The following is a 21,905-nucleotide window of genomic DNA, read 5'->3' on the forward strand; positions in this document are numbered from 1 at the left end:
GTTTAATACCATCCCATTAACATCTACTCAATGTCTAATTATATCATTTAGTGTATACCTGTGAGTCGGTCTTCATTCTAGATGCGAATGAGACAGAGGAGAAGGGGACCTGCCAACTCTTGCCAAATATCGTGCCAAATAAAGGTCCCAAAAGCTGCCTTAATTCTCAGAGGGGTTCCGGCCCAGGTGGGAGCCAGTCTCTTGCCAAATGATCCCATTAATGTGAGACCAAACATTCTTACCAAAGATATCATTTCTTAGTAAGAAACCCACTGAGCTCATTTCATTTCTTTATTTCCTTTGAAAGCCATGGAAGGGAGAAGAACAGAGAGGGAGTGTGGCGTGGGGGAAACAGCACAGCATTTAGAGTTGCACGGACCTGGGTCTACGGCTGTCTTACTGGGTCACCTGGGGAGAGGGGCTCCACCTCTGTGGGCTTCAGAGTTCTCTGTCTGTAAAAGCAAGGGTTGGATCAGAGATCAAAGGTCCCATCCAGTAAAAAAAATTTCCTGTCTCCGTAACAATGTTATTGTTGTAAATTTACAATGAAGGAAGCACACGGTTTACTGTAGGACTTTCCAGAATGATCTAGTGACCAATAACCTACTACTGAGCAGAGACATATCAGAACTATGATTTTTCTGGACATTCAGTAGTTCCTCTTTCAACAATATTTCTTCAACTGATGCCAGAAACACTTGGTATTTTAAAAAATAAATCCAACCCTTTTGTTTTGCAGAATTTGAGGGTAAGTTGTCATGCTCTTATGAGTCCCAAAATCCACAGCTCTGCGATGTGCAGCATGGCTATAGCTGCGATCCTAGAAGTCACCAAAATTCCGGTGAATGTGAAGTAGCTTTTGGGGTTCCCGCCCTCATCCCTCTGTTTCTCCACTTTTATGTAAATAAGGACTCTTTCAGTGGTGCCCTGTGTCATGGACTGTTCTAATGTCATGCATATTTCTATATCTGGTGTGTGCACTTATTTTAAAAGCTGTTCTCTTCATGGAAAATTAAGTGTACAGAATAATAAAGGATATTTCCTGTGCCATGTATCTGGTAGTGGAATTCTTTCTGGCATGAAGGTAAAATGCTACAAATTAAGTCCAATGGGTCTTCTATGATCAGCCTCCAGCTAGTAAAGTAGAGCTTCTGGCCATAGTGGCCCACCTTTCACCCAAACATGCAAGTAAGCAGATAGACAGTGACACCAATATAAGGGAGGTATTAACAACCAACAATTCTGTCTTCAAGTATGTAAAGGCCGTCAGGGAGTGGGTGGTGAGCCTGAGGGCTGAACTGAGGCCAAACAGAGAATGGGATAGTGCCAGAAGTAGTGAGCACCCCAGTGATGTCTCTTAGGGAGGTTGTAGAGGGAACTCAGTGTCAGGTAGGGGTGTGAGAGGGGGTTGCATACCTCTAAGGTCCCTTCCATTTGGAGCTTATGGAATTTTTTTTTTTTTTTTTTTGGATAGCCATGAACCCAACCTTGCACAGCAGCATTGGGAGAGTCAAATACGTTTATGCCAAAGATGTCGGGGTGAGTTTGGCTTGTCGAGTTGGAGTTGGGCAGACATCCCAGAGGGGGTATTATCATCTGATCATTTAAATTTTACCTCCAGAATTGGAGTTAGTGTTTATTATAATGAATCAAACAAAAGGCAGCCGCGTTGCTTCCAGCCCTCCCCTCACGCCTGCCAACATTTAATAAGGGGCCCTGCGGGAGTAGAGGAGGTAGCCTGGAGCAGAGGGGGAAAGGGCAGCTCTTCCGGGGGGCTGGCTGCCATTCTGTCCCCTAGGCTGACAAATGTAGTTGGAGAAGCCTCACAGGTGGGCTTCACTTTAAGAAACTGGTGGGCTTTTGAAATGTCCCAATTTTAATAGAACTCCTGTCCTATGTTTGGAGAGGTAGAGCTTCATTTTTATCTCCTTCCAAAAGGCCCTGATATGTGGAGTCTCTCCCTGGGCCTCAATTTGTTCATCTGTGCAACGGGTCAGGGGTTATTAACACTAAGTGTTCATGGATAGGCTTCAGAAATAACAGAACCTTCTGAAATGAAACGCAAATTTTTGTGTGCATGAGTTTATGTCTACCTTTCCGGAAGAGAGAATTGATACATTCATCAGATTCTCAAATGTTGAAGACTCACTGGTATATATTACCTTTGGGGGCCTCTTTCTTCCGATAGTACATGGCATCTCTCTCTGTCCTCACCCCAGATGAAATCAGTATGACAACAGAGTTCATTTCTAAATCTCCATCACCCTGCATTATGTTGACTTTTCATTTTAATCCACCCCAGATCCAATATCTCATCTGTTTTCCTGGCAACAGTTATTAAACCTTAGTTTTCCAATTGGTAAAATGAAAAGGTTGGATTAGGTGATTCTGTAAAGTCCCTTCTGTTTTTTGTTTTTTTGTTCGTTTGGGGGGCGTTTTGGCCGCACTGCGTGGCATACAGGATCTTAGTTCCCTGACTTGGGATGGAACCCCATGCCTCCTGCAGTGGAAGGGCAGAGTCTTAACCACTGGACCACCAGGGAAGTCCCCCCTTCTGTTTTTGACTCTATGATATACTCTTAGGGAGTGACCACAGATATGATTGGTGAATTCATACTAAAATGTGAATGACTACCTTTCTAGGCAGCTGCTGATAGACAGAAGTGGGAGTTGCTGCTTTTCACCCATTCTACGTTTTTAGTGTAGGTTTCAGCAAACATTTTCTGTAAAGGTCTCTGTCAGAAGTACTCCTCTCCTGTTGTAGCATAAAAGTAGCTTTATTTACAAGACAGGTAGTGAGCTGGATTTGGCCTGAGGTCTGTGGTTTGCCCTGGATTAGTGAAAAGAACAAAGGTTTTGAGCCAGATTAGACCTGGGTTTGAATACCAACTCTACTACTTACTCCTGTGGAAACCTGGACAAGTTATGTAAAATCTAAGTCTCTCTAGCTTCTGAAGAGTGGGAATAACACTGCCAAGAAGGTCAGCAGGATCGAATAAAGATGATGAACACTTAAGACCAACCTCTCTGGGGCCACATTGCCTGGATCCAAATCCTGGTTCCATCACTCAATTGTGTGAAGACTTGGGCAAGTTACTTAACCTCACTTTGCCTCATTTATCATCGATCCATGGGAATGACAATGACCCCACCACCTCATGGGATCATAGGTAGGATTAAATATTAATATTGGATTCAGAATAGTGCTAGCTTACACAGCTTGTTGTTATATGTTTAGTACATGTCAGTTACATAATGCTGATCTATTTCTTCTCCTTCTCACCCATCTTTGCCCATTTCAAAGGCAACCCAGCTACTACTGTGTTTTTATGTAGCCGAAACAATGTCTCTGTTCCCTTGTCCCCTCCTTAGGAAACTGCCCCAGAGGTTTGAATTGGGGTCTGAGTAGCCAAATCTGAGTCTCCTTGGGCCTGAGTGCATGTGACCACTGGGCAGGAAGTTCCAGCTTCGGAAATACCAGCCTCCACAAGCCTTGTCAGGCAGCAGCCAACCTCCTGCAGGACCTGGCTGCCTCACAAGCCCTCCGCTGTCAGTCCCCATTAGGCTGCTGGCAAGGGAGATGCTCCCTCAGCTGGGCCATGTTTCAGGGAGGCCCTGACCTCAGCTATGACCCAGAAGAGCTGGAGACAGAAGTGTGGTAACCAGAGGCTCCTGAAAGAGCTGGCAAGTGATTGGCTTCTGATGTCTTTCTTATTAGCTACTGGCTTGTCATCAGGCCTGGGAGGGGCTGAGCTGGGCCCCTAGCAGGGCATGAAGGTAAGGGGTTGGGCCATAGGAAATCAAGGGAAACCATCTCTGTCCCCAGAGGACGCCCAGCAGGGGTCATGGCCGGAACATACCCTTGAGGCACGGTTGATTGTTTCTACAGCAAAGAATATAGAGGGAGCAGCCACCCCACCTACTGCAGCTTCAGGCTCCAGTGCAGAGTCTCAGCCTAGGACAGGAAGATGTGGAGTCAGAAGAGGAGAGGCCTGAAGCAAAAACCCAGCTTCTGGCAATGGTGAGCCTGGGGCAGACCTGAAGGCCGTGGTCAGGCCAACAACAGGGTACCTGCCTACTGCCCACCCTGAGTCCATTCCCAGGTTCTTGCTACATTTCTGTTCTTGCACCACGGCGCCCCAGACTTCCCTGATAGTTGCCATTGACCCCTGACTCCCATCTCCAGTCACTGGATAGTAACAATAACCTATCAATGGAGAGGAGTGAGAGGGCAGGGCCGATAAATGAGGCAAACTCACTTCACAGATAAGGAAGGACATTGCCACTCTGGCATTTCAAGTGAGCTGCAGAATCAGATCAGGGAGTGTCAGAGCCAAGACTAGAATTTTTAGGTAAGCAATTAAATGTATAGAGCTCCCCACCGGAGTTTGGGGATTGGGAGGGAGCACAGCACAAGCAGTACCTGGCTGGCTTTGTTAAAATAGAAAATGGGGCCATCCAGGTCTCACAGGCCATGGTTCCCAGGAGGACTGAGACCTTAGGAGCATCAGCACCTTGGACAAGGCCAATGCACTGGGCTGACATTCAATTAACAAGCACATCAGCTTATCCTGCCGCAGTTACTATTCCCGGTGCTTTACAAATTGCAACTCTTTGAATCCTCTTAATGAGTCGATGAGGTAGTATTATTATCCCCATTTGTAAGTGGGGAAAATGGAGACACAAAGAGAAGAGACAACTCACTAGCTGGTGGGACTGTGATTTGAAGCCAGGAAGTCCGGCTGCAGTCTGTGCTTCTAACCACTCTGATGTGCATATTCCTTGGTCCCCAGCCATCCAGGCATACCATGGTCCAGCTGGTAGGGGCATGGGTCCTCAACTAGTTCCAACACCCTCTTCAATTACAAATAAGTACTAGATATGAAAATAAATTTATTTATATGTATACACATTTATAATTTGTACACATATACATACTTTATATACATATGTTATATATGCATGCACTTAAATCTATATACATTTATATATAAATATAATTTGCCTACATGATGCTAGGAAGCAAACGACTTGCCCTAGATCACAAAGTAAGAGATTTCATCTTGAACAGACCTCTCCTGTATCTCAAGGAAAATATCTTTGCTGGCTTTCTCCATACACACCCCAATCCCATGCTTTCTGGTTCTTATGTCCATCTGGACTCACTATCAAAAAGCAAAAATATTATACTCATATGCGTTAGGATGATAAGTGGCTGCATGTAACTGAAATCTAACCATGGTCTCTTAACAATGAGTTTTTCTCATTTTCTTGTAACAAATAGGCAATGAGTCAGAGAGAAGAGTGTTCTTCAGGAGGAAGAAAAAGGAGAAGTGTCCCTGGTTCTGGAGAAGGACTTTAGCGAGGATCTCCTCCTGGACATGCCCAGAAGCCCAGGATGCCTCTGGTGATGCTTAAGAAAGTCATCAAGGATTTGGACTCCTTCTAGCTTCCTGTTCTACCATCTACAGCATGCGGTTCTCACAGTCATGGAGAAAAATGGCTAATCCACCTGCTGACATCTTGCCCACCTTTCAGGCAGGAAGAAGGGAAATAAAGAGAAAGAGCAAAGGGCAGAGGCCTGCTGAATCTGTGCCTCTTGACTCTGAAGAAGAGTAGATTTCCCAGAAACCCACCTGGATGTCCATCTACATCTCATTGGCCAGATTCATGTAACCTGGCAACTTTAGCTGTAAGAGAGTCTGGGGTGGGAGAAAGACTGTGTAACTGGATACATTGCTTCTCTGGACAGAATCAGGAAGAGGATCTTAGGAAGAGGATGAGAAGGATATTGGGAAGACACTGGTCATTACCTCCCTTTCGTGGCTTCCTCACCTGAATTCCATCATCTGCTGACAATGGCAGGGGCCCTTGTGAAAAGCACCATGGTCTGAGTGGCCATAGATAAAGGGCTTCTCTGTCCTATGGGGTGAGATCAATGACTCCCTTGGGCTCAAGTTATGGGGATTCGGGACGCAGGTCTTGCAGGTGAGGACAGACTGACCTGGGTTGGCATTTACAGAGGCACCTCTAACTGGCTGAGCTGGCAGCTATGTCTGCTTGTAGCCAACTATAGAGTTAAAATTGTAACAACTGACCTTCTCTTTTAACTCATGTTTTAATTCAAATAATGTACATATGCTGCTTCTCTCTGCTAACTATGCTGATAGGCTCTAGCCTGTTTGGCTATTTCTTTTTAATCCTGAATCACAGGTGTGTAGGATCAAGCAGTCAGCAGAAAAACAGTCAGTCTGGTCTGCCTTGACCGGAGGCAGACCACCACAATGTCCATGAATCACGGAAGTATCAAAAGAAGTGGCTCCAGCCCAGCGAGGTCTCAGTCACATAGTCTTGCGATCCCCACCCTCAAAATTCTCCTTAAATAGACCTGCCCTCTTTCAGAGAGTAGGACGGTAGTTTTCAAGATCTTAGTCTGTTACCCTCCTTATTTGCTGGCACATTAAGAAATTTTCCCTTCCTTTATCCTCAAAACCTTGCCCTCGTTATTCTCATTTGGCATCGGGGACAGGGACCAAATTTTCGGTTACAAATTGGCTGAGCCAGCCAGAGGCACCTCGGCTCCACAGTGGGGTGGTGTTCATCCCCTACCCAAGCCCGATGGAACACTGTCAGAGCGGGGAGGGCCCGCCCCCGCCCCGAGGGCCCGCCCCCGCCCCAGGTTGCACTTGGAGCCCACGCCAGCAAGAGGGCTGCCTTCCGGGAAGAGAGCGAGGGGCTGTCCAAGCAGCGGCCGGAGCCCCATTTAGCTCTGGGGAACTCCGGTCTCTCTCCCCAGATAGGACGTGGTCCCCTGCAACTTGAACCTTCTTGGAGGAAAAGGAAACAGATTTTGGAAGAGTCGAGACACCTTGGCCATTTGGGTAAGTCCCCTGGTGTGCACACCGAGATCCTTGATTCCGTACTTTTAAGGAAGGTTGTGAAACTTCCAGCCTTTTACGGGTTGTTTGTAGCACCAATGGTATGGAGGTCACGGTTGAGTGAGACCAGAGAACCCGGGGAAGTTGTTCCCTTTTGTTCTCTTTTGAGTTTTGAAAGGTCCCTGTTTGTTTAGCTGGCCTTGTTGGGTTTGGTTCCTTTGTTGTTCCTTTGTCGTTTGTCTGCTTTTAAACATGGGAGGTGCCGTTTCAATTCCGTCTGAAAGTCCCTTGGGAAGGATTATGGTCGAATGACCAACTTACAGCTATAAGCCTATGTCTAAAAGGAAAATGGGTAATGAGAGCTCTATTCCATCTTGTACTTGTTCCCTAGGGTGTATTTTAGAAAACTGGGTGATTTTTAGTATGCTCCTAGAAAGAGAAAGAAGTTGTTTTTTTGTTTGTTTGTTTAGAAGATGTTGGGGGTAGGAGTTTATTAATTAATTAATTTATTTTTTCTGTGTTGAGTCTTCGTTTCTGTGCGAGGGCTTTCTCTAGTTGTGGCAAGCAGGGGCCACTCTTTATCGCGGTGCGCGGGCCTCTCAGTATCGCAGCCTCTCCTGTTGCGGAGCACAGGCTCCAGACGCGCAGGCTCAGTAGTTGTGGCTCACGGGCCCAGTTGCTCCGCGGCATGTGGGATCCTCCCAGACCAGGGCTCGAACCCGTGTCCCCTGCACTAGCAGGCAGATTCTCAACCACTGTGCCACCAGGGAAGCCCAAAGTTTTTTGTTTTTTTTTTTTTTAACACTGCATGGCCACAGTGTTCTTTAGACTCTGGAGAAAAATGGCCAAGATGAAGTTTTTTTATTCCAAAACTGTTTCTTTTTGCATATGCAGTTAGAGAAAGCTGGTTTGATAAAATACTTTTTTTCAGAATTCTGACCCTGTGAGAACAAAAATATGCCTAGGAGAAAGCTTGAGGTTAACTTTTACATGTCCTTGAAATATAAACGCAGCCCTCTTTGCCTGAGACTTAAGTCTTGAGTTAATAAGTAGAACTGTTGCCAAAATCTCGGCTTCTCTGTGCACTGATGCTGAACAGGAATTCGGAGCCAGAGATTTTGGAGGAAGAGAGAGATGGCTTGATTTTTTTCTTCCAGGCACAAGGGAAGACACAGCAGGCTAGTGCCTCAAGGACTGTGCCCCGCACCCTCCTTCGGGAATCGGAGAAGATTTTATATGTGGGGCTGCAGTCCGGGGGTATATGATAAGGATCAAAGTAGTGAAGGTCTTGCATTCTTCTTCCCGCATTATTTCAAAACAGTCACAGCTGGTCAGGCAGTCGGGTAATTGGGTCCGTTTGTCTCTGCCTTATCCGCCTGCTACCTTGTTTCTGGAATGCAAATCCTACAAGGGGTGATTTACTACAAGGGAGTGTAATTCACAGAGTGTTAAAGAGTAATAGGTTAGCTTTGTGAAGTACAAATCTAGTTACAGAAACTACAGATTAGTAACAGTTAAAAAAAAACAAAAAAAAACTAGGAGTGATTAACCTTTCAGGCCAGGTCATGTTTCTTCTCTAGCCTGTTCACTGTTCCCTTGTTCTCAGGAGGGAGAAAACTTCACTTCTATTTTTGCTGCAACAAATTCCCCACTGCTAGTTCATTCCCTCCATATCAACGGAGGGAGGGAAACAGGCATCATTCTTGTCTGGCTGAGGACAAAACTTCAATTTTGCTCCACTTGACAAACACCAGCTATCTGGCCCAGGGGCCCATCTATCTCCTATTTTATATCCCCCCCGAGAGGCGTGAACCCCAAGAAATCTTCATTGGGAGGATAAGGGACGACGGTGTCTTCTGTAGCTTCTTTAGGCTGGCAAGGGGCTTGTAGACCCTACCCAGTTGGGGTTACGGAGCTCTCACCCTGTCTTATTAAGGGCCCCGGGGTGACTTCTGTTGTTGTTTTGGCAGGATCTGTTCTGAGAAATGGCTGGAATCTTTGCATCATCATCTTGATGTGAACCTATTGTAATCTGGAAGAGACAGAACTTAACAGGTAGTTTAAAAAAAAAACAGAGGCCAAAGATTAGTAAAAGAATTATTGTAGCCGGGGTCCCAAGCAGGACTAAGAGCCATGTTATGCTCGGTGGTAATTTTGATCCTGGTCTAGATAGAATCAGCATTTGGGTTACCCTGTCTAAAGGAATGGAGCCATTTGGTATAGTCATATATATAATTTCATGTCCTCTTCTATTAGCCAGTGTGATTGATGTAGTGTAACAGACCCTATTAGAAGTATTTGGGGGAGTGACAACCTAAACGTTAATAGACAAAATAGATCTCATTTCTTTTTAGGAGAATAAGTCTGAAACCCAGTCTAGGCCTGGCGCTTTGGGGAGACTTGTAGCTAGGTAGCCGGTTACCTAGTTTCATCAAAATAGGTTTTAACCTTTGATGTGGTATTAACATATAAGTAACAGGAGCTACTGGTCACTACATATGTGTTTTCTCTTTTTGTTAACATATGATCTAAAGAAGGTTTTTCATCTAAAAGTGTAGTAGTTACCAGAGGAGACCTTTAAGAAGTAAGGTTGCAGTTACCAGCTGCCAGCAGACGTTCTTTTGAGAATGGCTGGTAACATCCCAAATCTAACACAGCTCAGAAAACTCAAGTTCTTAGCAATAAAAGGACTTGCCTAAAATAACACCTTAGTGTCCCTGTTAATGATGTCAGTGTTTCTCTAGGTATGAGAAGATGCAAGACTTGGGGCTCATAAAATCTTCTCCTGAAAGTATTTAACTATCTGAAAGCCTGTCCTTGTCTGTTTTTCCCAGAGCACACAGTGCCTCATTTAAGATCTCCACCCTGAACTCCTTGTAGAGGGTGTTGAAGGTCACCAGCTACAGAAGCTCATGATTTAATCCTTGTAGAAGGAGATGGCAAGTGTCAGTTTTCAGTCGGCAGGGCCCCTTTATGGTCATAATTTCAACCATGGTTTGGGGCATTTCCTGACCATTTTGTCCCACGGTGCTAGGAACGCTCTTTCCCAGGTCTGGCAAAGATTTTGCTAGTAGGCCACTCCATGTGCTATTACTGGACTAGGCCTTTACTCGTATCCAGAAGTCTCTGGACCACCTGTCTTCCTAGTCTCTTATGGTCCAGGAGATTCCCTCTTGTTGCTTCTTCTCATATCTAGAGTTAGGTTATGGTAATCATTGGATCTCCCATGGAACTATATATCCTCACTTTATCAGAGGCTCAGTCACCCATTTGGTAACGTAAGAAACAATCATTTTTTTGAAATAGGCAAAATACAAATAGCATAGCTGGCAGTATTAATAAAGTCCTAGGTAAGAATTCAGCCAAGAACTTCCATTAGGTGCAGCCCAGTATATCCCAGGTTGTCTTGACTTAGTCTGTTCTATACTAATCCCTGTTCTTCAGGGAAATTATATATTGGCATGTTGTCCATAAGGTACTCAGCCCAGCTGCTAGTGTTACTAGAATGATTATCCTTAGTATGATTTAATTGTTCCCAACATAGAGAAGCCTTTAACCTTAAGTTACCGTAGCCTGGTGTTAACTACATAAATCCATCCCATGATGGTGGGAGGTTTTATTCCTTGGCTGAAATTTTGCTTGTTGCTCCGATTGAACTTTGAGTAATAGAGGAAAATTCATATTTATGGTCAGGGTCAGAGCAGGTATTATTAATGGGTCAGGTGAGGGGATCTTATCTAGTAATACCAATAGTGCCCTGAACATGACTGTAATTTTCCTTTTAAGATTAATTTCTTAAGAGTCAACCAATTAGAGCCTTGGAGTGGAGAAATCCACTCAGGTAACCCAGAAGTACTAGACATAGGTAATTGCCCACAAACCCAACAACTGGATTGATTTTTTAAAACTAGCATAGGATCGTGCCTATGATAGAAAAACATTTGATTCATATGCAAAGGTCCAAGAAGTCAAGAGAACATTATAAATGGGCGTATGAGTCAGGTCCAGGATCTTGGGTAAGCTGTCTACTTCTGATGTGGTCTTTTTCTCATCCTGGTGTGAGTGTAGTTTCTCCGCTGTTTGAGCATTGTTTTAAGGTGATTTTGAGGTCAGCTGCCCTCTCTATAGGCCAGTCCAGTGCAGGGGCCCTTTGTGAGTGGAAATTAATCCAAGCATTAATTCCCTTTAGTTTTACTGTGTACGAGCTAGTTAAGAGTACCAGATAAGGGTCCTTCCATCCAGTTTGGAGATAGTCCTTTAAGTTATGTCTTTTCCAGTATGTATAATCCTCTGGTTGTCGGTCGTGGGGCATCTGATCTTCATCCAAAGATAGATTACTGAGATCAGCTTGAGAAACAAACTTAGAGTGGCCTTTAATAATTCAATTAAACTTCTTAGCAATATAACATAACAGCAAGGAACTATCTGGGAAGTGAGTCTTGGTAAACACAGACCTCAATTAACAAAACTAGAATTTAATATTCAGTAAAACATAATTTTTTTTCTTCACTGTGAGGGCATTAACCTTGCAGCCAGGGAAGGCTTTATACCATCAAATAAAAAATGAGGTTTGTTAGGGAGCCGGAAAAAGCCAAGCAGCCGTCTTGGATTTTCCATAGCCCTGACTGTTTGATTGACAGCTATTGTTTACACATTTTTAATTCCCTGATTTAGGCGTAGACTGTTGTCATGTTTTTCAGGACATCAGGATGGCAAAAGTCTGACAATGAGGGGTCAATTTTTGTAGAAGCAGAGTGAACTTTATCTACGTGTGCCATCATAATCTTTATAGATCACTGTGAAATAATACTTATTTACTTTACCAAAGTAACAAAAGATTTTAAAAGCAAATGTAAATCACATAAAGGCAAAGAAATTTACATAGTCTGTTATTAAAGCAGCATTCCAAGAAAACTTTGTTCTCTAAACAGAGAAAGAGAACCAAATTTTAGTCTGGTATCAATAAACTTGGCCTGATGATTTATATAACTGTAATTGATCATATAGGCTTTTTGCTTGCTGAAACTTTTATAAGGAGTCTCAGACTGAACTTTTAAAAGACCTCTCAGGGAAGTCACACCAAGGGCTTGTCACAGATTTTGCTTACCAGATGTAGGTGAATTCCTCCCTTTTCAAGGTCCTGAAAATACCATGAGATTTCTATACCTGTTAGTGAGGTAGCCTTCCTAATTTATCTGATAACGCTGCTGGGGACCTAAGAGTTTCCAGTCTCTGGAGGGAGCAGATAGAGAAGATACATGTTTTAATTTTACCCATAAATGTAAATCACCAAATTGTTGTAAACCATAAGTAGCTTGAGGAGAAGAGCTTCTTTATATCCAATTTGGCATTATGGTCTGAAAGTCAGAAACTTGTATTTATCCAAAAGTCCTTTATAAATCTTCTTGAAGAGGAAGCATTTTTGCAAAGGGATCAGAGTGAAACTGTGTCTCTAGAGACAAAAGACTTAAGGCAAATTTAAAATCTGATTACAATGTAATTAACAAGGTAACTTGGTTACTGTTGTGACTATATGACACTTAAGATAATAACTAGAATTATGACTGATAACATTTTACCGGGACATAGCAGAATTTTTTTGAAACTCCATATAATTTCTAGACTATCTATATTAGTAACAATTACCATACAATATAACCTAAGAAGATTTATTACACATTTGCCAATACTTCCCACATACTTTTAACATACCAAATGAACCTAATTAGTGTAATCTCTCTCTTTGGGATGTTTCAGGGGCCATTTGAAGCACCCCAAAGTTACCTAGAGGTCAAAGAAACTTCATTACATTTGATTTGGGAAGTTTTATGAAAAAAATCAAAAGCGTTTAGAACACTCAGTCAGATAAGATCATATGTCACTGGGAAACAGTAGTTATTCACTTAGCCAAAGTAACGATAAAAGATTTTTTTTTTTTTTTGCGGTACGCAGGCCTGTCACTGCTGTGGCCTCTCCCGTTGCGGAGCACAGGCTCCAGACGCGCAGGCTCAGCGGCCATGGCTCACGGGCTCAGCCGCTCCGTGGCATGTGGGATCTTCCTGGACCGGGGCACGAACCCATGTCCCCTGCATCGGCAGGCGGACTCTCAACCACTGCGCCACCAGAGAAGCCCTCGATAAAAGATTTTAAAGGCAAATATCAAACGGATCACTTAAAAGGTAAAGAAGCATGGGACTTCCCCGGTGGCACAATGGTTGGGAGTCCGCCTGCCAATGCAGGGGACACAGGTTCGAGCCCAGGTCCAGGAAAATCCCACATGCCGCAGAGCAACTAAGCCTGTGCGCCACAACTACTGAAGCCTGCACTCCTGGAGCCTGTGCTCCACAACAGGAGAGGTCACTGCAATGAGAGGCCCATGTACCGCAATGAAAAGTGGCCCCCGCCGGCCGCAACTAGAGAGGGCCTGCGTGCAGCAACAGAGACCCAATGCAGCCAAAAATAAATGAATGAATGAATGAATAAATAAATAAATAAGCAAGCTTGAAATCTGTCATCCAAGGCAGTTCAGCATCTTAAGAAAACTTGTACCATGTATAAAACTCTTTTCTAAGGGTCCACATTCTGCAAACCTTCTTTATCACTTTCTGTATCCATCACTTTATTTTCCCAATCAGAAACAGCCACCTGTAAATCAGACCTACTTCCTTTTCCCTTAATAAAATGCAATTCCATTCCTCATACCTTCCTTACTAAAAACCACTTCCTACTTTCCTTAAGCAACCATGAACTGTCCTTTATGTCAGCACTCTGTAGATGTGTAAACATACATCCAAATAATGATTTTTGAAGAATGTGCTTCCTTATAGAAAATATCTCAGTGTGGCACCAAACACATTTTTTAATAGTTCTAAACCTTTTGTTTCTCTGTAAAAGGAAGCCAATGTTCAGTAATTACTGTTTAATAAACTTCCATCCTTTAACTTAATTTAGCACAACTCTAAATTTTCAAGTTGTTGAATATCTGGAGAGATCATGCTTAAGTAAATATTCCTAAAACATAATTATTCCTAAAAATTCACCCAAAGTTCTTATCTCATTTGCAGTTTTTCTTCTTAAAAGTGTCTTCACATCGAGTTATTTTCATTGCTGACAAATTTGTAGCAGATATAATAAGATCTTATTTAGTTTATATTAAACCTAGGCACAATAAAAGTATTATACTTAATGTTGATGGCTCTAAAGACATGTTCAGGTTAATTAGATCAACAAAATTAAACATTAATACCAGGTATTAATTTAATATTAATTTAATATTTAACTGATTATTTAATTATTAATTGAATATTTGTTAATACAGGTATTGCTTTAATATTAATTAAATATTAATATTTAATATTCCCAGTTCACATGAACCTGAAATTTATATTTTCTTATATTTAGAATTGTTTGATTTGTAAGTGCTTACTTTTCTTTAAAGCCAATGAAATAGAGGTCCTTTACAAATTAACCTCAGCAATATTATCCAAAAACATGGACTGAGACATACACATATATCCATATCCAGACAGACAGAGATCTCATAGTTTCCACTTGAGATTTAAAATGTCTCTTTGCCTCTTTTTTTTTTGGCTTGAAGTTCTACTTATTAACCCAAGGCTGAACTCTTAAGCAAAGTGGGCTGTGTTTGTAACTCAAGGACACGATAAGAGTTAACTTCAAGCTTCCTCCTAGGCATATTTTTGTTCTCTCAGGATCAGAATTTTGAAGAAAAGTATTTTAACAAGCTAGCCTTTTCTAATTGCACATGCAAAAAGAACTGGCTTTGCAATTTTAAGAAAAGTTTTATTTTAACCAGTTTTCTCCAGAGTCTAAAGAATACTGTGGCCGTACTGTCAAAAATGATCTTTCTCGGGCTTCCCTGGTGGCGCAGTGGTTGAGAGTCCACCTGCCGATGCAGGGGACACGGGTTCGAGCCCCGGTCCGGGAAGATCCCACATGCCGCGGAGTGGCTGGGCCCGTGAGCCATGGCCGCTGAGCCTGCGCGTCCGGAGCCTGTGCTCCACAATGGGAGAGGCCACAGCAGTGAGAGGCCCGCGTACCGCAAAAAAAAAAAAAAAAGGGGGGGACACAAAGGCCTGAACAAAAGGGAACCTCAGTCCATTTTCCCCATCCTGTGGCAATAAAGATCTAATTGTAGGAGACCCATTTTCAGGCCATTTTTCTTTGTCATTGGATCATAGCTACAGGTCGACCAGTCATTTAAGATTTTCCCTAAAAGTTCCCAGATGAGGGTGGAACCTTAGAGGATGTGCTTCCCATTTTGTCTAGAGCAGTTGGTAACAGACGTTAGATGTTAGCGCGCTCAAATCAAAACATAAACCTTCACCTCGTCAGCTGGAAGTCACACATAAACGTAAACCATAAAAGGAAGCAGCAAAGGGATGCTCAAAAAGAAAAAAGAGAAACATATGGCAGAGACCTGCCCGAACGTGACTTCCGAGTCCCACTCGACCTGGATGGTTGCCCCAAAGCGGCGCCTTACATCAGAATCTACCTTTGCAGGGAGAATTCCACATCAGGATTTCTCTTTGCAGGAAAATCCCCCAAATTGGAACCGAGTTCCCCTACGGGGGGGACGGTCAAAGGTCCCGGAGTGCACTACCGGAGACTCACCGTAGGTGCTGACGGGGTGTGTCGCGACCTCCGTATGCCCTCTTTCTGATCCTCCAATATTTAGTGTTTTCTCAGAGTGGAAGTCCAGGCCGGCACGGGCAAGAGAAGAGAAGGTGTCCTTAAGGCAAAAGAAGCCTGGCAGCTGCTGGGTCAGCCTCTCCCGCGTTCTCTGTCGCAGCCTCGGAGTTCCGCAGCCGAGTCGGCGGGCCGGGTGTGATCGGGGCACAGCCCTGGGGCAGGGAGTCCCTGGCGATCTGGACTTGGGGATATCCTCGAACCCTCCGCTCTCCTGAAGGGCGTGGAGAGAGATCCCCAAGCTTCCGATCAAGCCGAGGGGCACTGCGGAGCCGCCTGCCTGCGAGCAGATCACGGAGGAGCCCCCATTTTGTGGACGAAATCTCGGCTTCTCTGTGCACCGATGCCAAACAGAAATTCGGAGCCAGAGATTTTGGAGGAAGAGAGAGATGGCGTGATTTTTCTGCCAGGCACAAGGGAAGACACAGCAGGCTAGCGCCTCAAGGACTGTGCCCCCCACCCTCCTTCGGGAATCGGAGAAGATTTTATATGTGGGGCTGCAGTCCGGGGGTATATGATAAGGATCAAAGTAGTGAAGGTCTTGCATTCTTCTTCTTCCCGCATTATTTCAAAACAGTCACAGCTGGCGTCAGGCAGTCGGGTAATTGGGTCCGTTTGTCTCTGCCTTATCCGCCTGCGACTTTTTTTCTGAAATGCAAATCCTACAAGGGGTGATTTACTACACGGGAGTGCAAGATGTAATTCACATAGTCTTAAAGAGTAATAGGTTAGCTTTGTGAAGTACAAATCTAGTTACAGAAACTACAGATGCTAGTAACGGAACAAAAAACAAAAAACTAGGAGTGATTAACTCTTTCAGGCCAGATTATGTTTCTTCTCTAGCCTGTTCACTGTTCCCTTTATTTTCCTTGTTCTCAGGAGAAGGGAAACTTCATTTCTATTTTTGCTGCAACAGAACCTCAAACCAAGGAAGAAAAAAAGGCAAAGAGGCTTTTTTTTTTTTTTTTTTTTTTTTTTTTTTGCGATACGCGGGCCTCTCACCGCTGCGGCCTCTCCCGTTGCGGAGCACAGGCTCCGGACGCGCAGGCTCAGCGGCCATGGCTCACGGGCCCAGCCGCTCCGCGGCATGTGGGATCTTCCCAGACCGGGGCACGAACCCGCGTCCCCTGCATCGGCAGGCGGACTCGCAACCACTGCGCCACCAGGGAAGCCCTAAAGAGGCATTTTTAACCTCAAGCAGAAACTATGAGCTCTCTGTGTCTGTCTGGATATACGGATGTCTCATTACGTGTCTTTGTCTTTGGATAATATTGCTGAGGTTAATTTGTAAATGAGCTCTATTTAATTGGCTTAAAGTAAGCACTTACAAATCAAACATTTCTAAATACAAGAGAAATTAAGCTAAATAAATTTCAAGTTCACATGATCTGAGGAATATTAAGTATTAAATTAATATCTAGTATTAAAGTCAGCTTAAGTTCATTGTTTAAGTATGTTAATTAGCAAGGCACATCTTTAGAATCATCAACATTAAGAATTGTACTTTTATTGTACTTGGGCTTACTGAGAGTCAATAAGTTCATACTACTGGGATCGCCAAAAAGTGCCTTCGGTTTTTAAGTAAAAATAAGACACATTTTTCATTTTCATCAAGAACTTTATTGAGCAACGTATTCACCCTTTTGTTCCACTACCTTCTGCCATTTTTCAGGCAACTTCATAATTCCATCTTCCTAAAACTTATCTTTTTGAGCAAAGAACTGTTCCAGGTGCCTTTTACAGTCTTCCAGGGAACTGAAATTTTTTCCATTAAGAGAATTTTGTAAAGACCGAAATAAATGGAAATCCGAAGGTGCAATGTCTGGTGAATATGGCGGATGAATCAGAACTTCCCAGCCAAGCTGTAACAGTTTTTGCCTGGTCATAAAACAACATGCAGTCTTGCATTATCCTGATGGAAGATTTTGCGTTTTCTATTGACTAATTCCAGACGCTTTTCGTTGAGCGCTGCTTTCAGTGGGTGTAAATGGGAGCAGTACTTGTTGGAATTAATCGTTTGGTTTTCTGGAAGGAGCTCATAGTAGAGGACTCCATTTCAATCCCACCATATACGCATCACCTTCTTTGGATGAAGACCGGCCTTTGGTGTGGTTGGTGGTGATTCATTTCACTTGCCCCACAATCTCTTCCATTCCACATTATTGTACAGTATCTACTTTTTATCACCCGTCACAATTTGTTTTAAAAACGGAACGTTTTCCTTACGTTTAAATAGAGAATCATGTGCAGAAATACAGTCAAGAAGGTTTTTTTCGCTTAACTTATGTGGAACCCAAACCTCAAAGCAATTAACACAACCAAGATGGTGCAAATGATTTTCAGAGCTTGATTTGGATATTTTGAATATGTCAGCTGTCTCCCACATGGTATAATGTTGATTGTTCTCAATTAATGTCTCGATTTGATCGCTATCAACTTCAGCTGGTCTACTCAACCCTGGCGCATCATCCAGCGAGAAATCGGTATGAAACTTCACAAACCACTTCTGACACGTTCGATCAGTCACAGCACCTTCTCCTTATACTGCACAAATCTGTTTTGCATTTCAGTTGTATTTTTACCTTTCTTGAAATGATAAACCATAATATGCCAAAAATGTTGCTTTTTTCTTCCATCTTCAATATTAAAATGGCTACACAAAAATTCACCAATTTTGGTGTCATTTTTTAAATGCATGCTGATATGACAGCTGTCACATACAATCTAACAAAATTGTTTCGAATGAAGTTAAAGAAAACTAAGTGCTACTAGCGACATCTTATGAAAAAACCCGAACGAACCTTTTGGCCAGCCCAGTATATCTATTGCAAAATTTGTCAGAAAGAAAATTAACTTGGTATGGAATAAAAGCTTTTGGGTGAACACTTTGGGAATAATTATGTTTTAGAAATGTCTACTTAAAAATAGTTTTTCCAGGTTTCTGGTAACTTGAAATTTTAGAGTTTTGCTAAATTAAATTAAATGATAACATTAAATGTCAAAATCATTTTTAAGGTAAAATACTGGAACATTGATTGCTGAACAAATCTAAGTTTACCTACTTTTGTCTTACGAGAGGGAAACTAAAGATGTTTGGGTTTATTAGACATGCATCTTGCACCACATGCAAGAGAAATCATGCTATGAGGAAACTATGTTTTTGGAGGTTATGAAATAAATTCTTAAGTTTGCTAATCAAGGAATGCTGATATCACAGCCAGTTAAATTACTTGTTTCTTGGTTTTGTTAAGGTTTCTAAGAGTTAAAAAATTATTATATATAGCTAAAGCTACTAAAATAATAAGGGAAACATTTCAATATGTAAAGATAGTAGGATATATGTTGTTGTCAGTGACAGAAGACATGAAGACTGGAAATATATTCATGGGGAAAAAAAAAGAATAATTTTGTCCTAGAGCTGCTTGTTTATAGTTTTAAAAAAGGGGACAAATTAATAGGGACACAAAGTTATGGAAGGTTTACAGAAAAAGAACCTTGAAAAAAGGAGGGTTTTTTAATGGTCAGGATTGATTAAGATTAGATTGAATGAAGTAAATGGATTTTGTTATTAACAGTAAGGTGGTACCAAAAAAAAAAAAGATTTTGGTTTTCTCTCCGTTAAAAGAACAAAGTTTTCTTGAAATGCTGCTTTTGATAACATATTGTGTGAATCTCTTGGCCTTTAAGTGACTTGCATTTGCTTTTGAAATCTTTTATTACTTTGGTTGAGTGAATAAGTATTGTTTCAAAATGACCTATAATTCCATTCACCAGGTGTTTTGAAACTTTTTGATATTTTTGACAAACTTCCCAAAAGTCAAATTCTAGTTAAGCTTCTTCTGACCTCCAGCTAACTTTGAGGTGCTTCAGAGGGCCCCTGAGGCATCTCAGAAAAAAATATTAAACTAACTAGGATTATTTGGTAGATTAAATTAGAGGGGAAGCATTGTCAAATAAAAGGTAACATTAGCCTTCTTTTTATTATGTCTATATAAATATATTGTGGGTGTTACAGAAATTATATGAAATTCCTTAAAATCTTATATGACCTGACATAAAATGTTATCCATCATCAAATTTGAGGCTCACACCAAAGGGACTGAACCTGAGTATTAGGGAAATGCCCTAACTGACTTTCATGCAAAGGCAACAACAGAATCTATAAAGATTATAGCACATGTAGATAAACTCCATTCTGGTTCTACAAAGAAACTTAACCCCTCATTGCCATCCTGATGTCTTTGTAACATGGCAACAGTCTGCTCCTAAATCAGAGAAATTAAGATAGGTAAACAATAGCTGTGAGTTAAACAGTCAGGGCTATGGGAAACCCAAGACAGACAGTTGGATTGTCCCAGCTCCCTGGCAAACCCCATTTTTTTTTGTTTGTTTGTTTTTGGTTTTTTGGGTTTTTTTTTTTTTTTTTTTTGCGGTACGCGGGCTTCTCAGCGTTGCGGCCCCTCCCATTGCGGAGCACAGGCTCCGGACGCGCAGGCCCAGCGGCCATGGCTCACGGGCCCAGCCGCTCCGCGGCATGTGGGATCCTCCCGGACCGGGGCACGAACCCGCGTCCCCTGCGTCGGCAGGCGGACTCGCAACCACTGTGCCACCAGGGAAGCCCCAAACCCCATTTTTTATTTGATGGGTTAAAGCCTTCCCTGACTGCAAGACTGATGCCCTCACAATGAAAAAAGAAATGGTTAGAAAATGTGTTTTCCACTTGGGATATTCTTTCTACAATCATAATTTGGCTATATTTGGTAAAAATGAGGGTACTTTTATAGAGAAAAGATTGTTTCAGTAGACGTTAAATTCTAGTTTTGTTAATTGAGGTCAGTGTTTACCGTCTAAAGCTCTCTTCCCAAATAGCTCTTTGTTACTATGTTACGTTATTGTAAAGTTTAACTGAGTTATTAAGAAGATATCCTAAGCTTGTTTCTGAAGCTGATCACTGTAATCTATCTTTGGATGAAGATCAGGTGCCCCATGATCTATAACCAAGGGGTTATGCATACTGGAAAAAGCATCATTTAAAGGACTGTTTCCAACCTAGATGAAAGGCTTCTTATCAGGTATTCTCAAGTACCTCATGCACAAGGAAACTGAAGAGAATCAACTCTTAAATTCATATTTCCCAATTAAGAAGGGCCTCTGCATTGAACTGTCTACAGAAAAGACTGCTGACCCCAAATGACAACCACACAGGATAAGAAGACAACAGCAGTGGTAGGCAGATGACCCAAGAATCTGTATCAGCCCTGAAGAACCATCCAACTAATTTAATTGAATTGTTTACCAAATGTTTGTCTTCCTATCAAAATGGCAAGTTATTGTTTTACTTCTGACCATACTTTTAACACCAATGTTCAGGATGGAAAGAAAATTCTCTAGTGAAATTATCTAACTATTCATGACATATATCACTGCTTGCTTTGAGTGTACTGCTAAAAGCACATATACAATGTTCGAATGACAATTTGTTACAGTTGATTAAACGCATAGCCTATAAAGTGTTTCCCTGTCAGCATACCTCACTATATTTGTTTGTCCTATCTGATTAGTTTTCCCCCAACGTGGAGAACTAGGCAAAGGTATAAACGAAGAGTAAGCCTAGCACTGAGGGACATGAAATAGACCTGGAGCAGGCAGCTAAACCACTCCAACAACAATGGAAAAATGTATTGATTATCAATGCTTTCTATGGAGAGATTTGCAACTAAAAGGGAAAAATGATGGAGGAAATTTTCACATATTGAGTTATGGGAAAATCATTCTGGCTTATACATTATTTTGAACTTTAGGCTAACCAGAACAGCCTGTTTGTGTCCTATTACATACACTTGTACATGTGCTTTAACCATTAAGAAAAAGTATACATTTAAAAATCAAAGTAGAGTAACTATGGTTCAGGCATTGAATACAGAGCTGGATGGCTGTTATGGATGTGGTTTCAGACATGTTTCTGTACTACTGAGAACCTGGCGGCAACTGCAACCTTATGCCCTCCAAGGTGTTAATATAACAAAAGGTGACATCAGGCCAGAAAGAAAGAAGAAGCCTCTCTGCTTATCTTGCAGGATTCTAGAGCACCTTTTGGGACAAGTGAATCCTTTAAAATGAAAGTCCAGAACTTTCTCTTTCTAATCCTCCCCAATTTTAACATTGCCCCTGTTCAGCAGGAAGTAGCCAGATGACTTTTTAGTCCTCACTCCCATAGATATGGAGGGTTATAAATGACAGTGGGGAATATGTAGCTGAATATAGAGTTAAAAATTTAACAACTGACCTTCTCCTTTAACTCATGCATTAAATCAAATA

General features: G+C 42.2%; 1 protein-coding gene across 2 annotated transcripts; it reads right to left on the reverse strand.

Annotated features, from left to right (window-relative positions):
- Positions 1 to 379: 379 nt before the first annotated feature.
- On the reverse strand, positions 380 to 16,170 carry LOC112401266 (uncharacterized). 2 transcript variants are annotated; one of them, XR_003003556.1, is made up of 2 exons: positions 15,513 to 15,596; positions 380 to 452 (listed from the first exon to the last, which is right to left on the reverse strand). XR_003003556.1 is itself a non-coding variant. In XM_024747419.1 (2 exons), exons 1-2 carry the CDS (start codon positions 16,132 to 16,134, stop codon positions 8,258 to 8,260), a joined length of 633 nt encoding a protein of 210 aa, XP_024603187.1. In that variant the 5' UTR covers positions 16,135 to 16,170; the 3' UTR covers positions 7,636 to 8,257. The 2 variants fall into 2 exon arrangements, 1 of the variants encoding a protein (XP_024603187.1); XM_024747419.1 differs by lacking the exon at positions 380 to 452 and adding an exon at positions 7,636 to 8,268 and having other exon boundaries at positions 15,513 to 16,170.
- Positions 16,171 to 21,905: the final 5,735 nt, after the last annotated feature.

This window comes from Neophocaena asiaeorientalis, unplaced genomic scaffold (genome assembly GCF_003031525.2).
Source record: "Neophocaena asiaeorientalis asiaeorientalis breed wild unplaced genomic scaffold, Neophocaena_asiaeorientalis_V1.1 scaffold438, whole genome shotgun sequence".
In the NCBI taxonomy this organism is placed as follows: domain Eukaryota; kingdom Metazoa; phylum Chordata; class Mammalia; order Artiodactyla; family Phocoenidae; genus Neophocaena; species Neophocaena asiaeorientalis.

What these genes read in the sequence shown, in the direction of transcription:
- LOC112401266 (XM_024747419.1), bottom strand. Translation starts at nt 16,134, where the DNA reads ATGCAAGACCTTCACTACTTTGATCCTTATCATATACCCCCGGACTGC.